The sequence below is a fragment of the Acyrthosiphon pisum genome, chromosome A1 (genome assembly GCF_005508785.2).
Source record: "Acyrthosiphon pisum isolate AL4f chromosome A1, pea_aphid_22Mar2018_4r6ur, whole genome shotgun sequence".
Taxonomy (NCBI): domain Eukaryota; kingdom Metazoa; phylum Arthropoda; class Insecta; order Hemiptera; family Aphididae; genus Acyrthosiphon; species Acyrthosiphon pisum.
This window is the reverse complement of record NC_042494.1, coordinates 168,285,711-168,287,827: the sequence shown is the minus strand read 5'-3', so window position 1 is coordinate 168,287,827 and position 2,117 is coordinate 168,285,711. Positions and strand designations below refer to the sequence as shown.

The following is a 2,117-nucleotide window of genomic DNA, read 5'->3' as shown; positions in this document are numbered from 1 at the left end:
TATGGATTTATATATTTTATGAATTATTATTATAATTTTTTTAGGTAAAGATTATATAATCGAAGCATTACATTTTAATCATCAAAAATCAGTTCAGCATTTGACCATTCCAAAAACAATTAGGTTTAAACCTAGACAAATTGATGGTTTTCATAAAGTATGATTCCATATTGATTATTTCATCTACACAATAATTGTATGCGTTTAATTTTGTAAGGTTATTTTAACGTTTAATGAGTCTGATACATCGCCAAAGTGTTATACAGTATGGTATGACCCAACAACCAAGCTAAGAAAAAATGCACCAGCGATAAATGAATGTCGGAAGTGTGCTGGTTTTGGTGTCATAAATGATCAATTTGTGTTTGCTGCAGGAGGTGTAAATAGATCGAGTTCTAAATCTATTAGTATGCTTGATGTATCTTCACAATCGCCCTCATGGGTTCCGATGGCCGACATGTTAGTTAGTAGAAGGCAATTGGGAGTTGGAGTATTAGGTGATTCCATATATTTTGTAAGTTAAACCAATATTTTAATTATTTTGTATTAAAAATGTATATTATTTGTAATTCTAGGTTGGCGGATGTCAAGGCATCACTTCTTTACAATGTGTAGAGGTTTTCAATGTAAGTACCCAAAAATGGAGAATGGTGTCTAGTATGACAATTAAAAGAAATGATTTGGGCATTGGTGTACTCAATAGTCGTCTATATGCGGTGAATAATTATATTATTTATTTGTTTTTAATTTGTAACACATTTTATGTCCATTATTAAACTAAATAGGTTGGAGGTGCTTGTAATGGTAGAAGTTTGAATTCTGTTGAATATTATGATCCCACACTTGGCACATGGACACCAGTTGCAGATATGTCTGTATGTCGTCAAGGTGTTGGTGTAGGAGTCTTGGACGGTCTTATGTATGCTATTGGTGGTCGTAGTTCAACGTATCTTAATAGTGTTGAGGTTTATAGACCAAGTGATGGAGTTTGGTCGTCTGTAGCTGATATGAATTTGTGTCGAATGAAGCCTGGTGACTATGACAATTATATTTTTTAGTATTAACTTTAAAACATATTTAATTTAAATTACATTATCTTACAGGAGTAGCTGTATTAGATGGTTTATTATATGTTATGGGCGGCGAAATGGAACATTCAATTGTTGGTACTGTAGAAATTTACGACCCCAAGACCAATACTTGGACCATGGAGAGATTGTCAAGTAATGGTCATGGAGTACAAATTTATGGTGGAGTAGTTGTTGATAGACCATATTATTATCATTAATCAGCTTACAGAAGTACTCATTGTTAATAGTGATATGAACATATTTTTGTATAAATTATGATAACACATGTATTGTTCTATATATTTTTGTTTTTTTTTTTATATTTGAAGAGAATGTTTTTTTATAATTTGTATTAACTATTTAAAAATAAAATAAATAATCAATAAAGTTAATTATAATGCTATCAGTAAAATATTATCTATAATTTATCTACTATTTAAATTATATACTTTAGATTCTGTGTGGAATGATAAATTTTTAGATTTTTCAATGATATCTTTCTTTTAGTGTCTGTGTAGTGTGTACACATTCAAAAGGTACTTGAAATTTTTACCAAACGTTTATTTTATCATTTTATATACATGATAAAATATTAAAAATATTTTGACTCATATTGGGCAATTTAATATTTATAGACATATTGATTTTTTTTTTTTTAGTTTATAATTTCTGTAAATGTTGTTAAAAATGTTACTATTGAAAATCTTGAATATTTAATACTAGGTTCCTCATAAGTTGTTTTGGTACAAATTAAAAAATATTAAATATGTTTGGGCACTTCAAAAAATTTAAAAATATATTATATTTTTTACCCACATTAACATTTTCAAATGCAATTTTAGATTCTGAGTGGAACGATGAATGTATTGATTTTACAATGATGTGTGTTTTTTTATTTTTATTTATTTTTTTTGTGTCTGTGTACACGATAAGTAGTCGAAATAATGCTACGATTTTCAACTTCTGTATCTTGTTCGATCAGAAAGTGAATATCGTTGGTGCATTGGGGAGGTCAAAATTTAAATTTCCCAGTAGTTTTCAAAAGCG

The 2,117-nt window shown here is 28.5% G+C and overlaps 1 protein-coding gene across 1 annotated transcript in view; it reads left to right on the top strand.

Moving 5' to 3' along the window:
• LOC103310225 (kelch-like protein 3) overlaps nucleotides 1-1,404 on the top strand; it is a 32,556-nt gene extending 31,152 nt beyond the window's left edge. Inside the window, exons 2-6 of the mRNA XM_029486431.1 lie at nucleotides 51-157; nucleotides 218-514; nucleotides 576-716; nucleotides 786-1,032; nucleotides 1,104-1,404. Of these exons, the coding sequence (XP_029342291.1) occupies nucleotides 51-157; nucleotides 218-514; nucleotides 576-716; nucleotides 786-1,032; nucleotides 1,104-1,288 (977 nt within the window). The 3' untranslated portion in view covers nucleotides 1,289-1,404. The remainder of the gene's footprint in view (nucleotides 1-50; nucleotides 158-217; nucleotides 515-575; nucleotides 717-785; nucleotides 1,033-1,103) is intronic.
• Nucleotides 1,405-2,117: the final 713 nt, after the last annotated feature.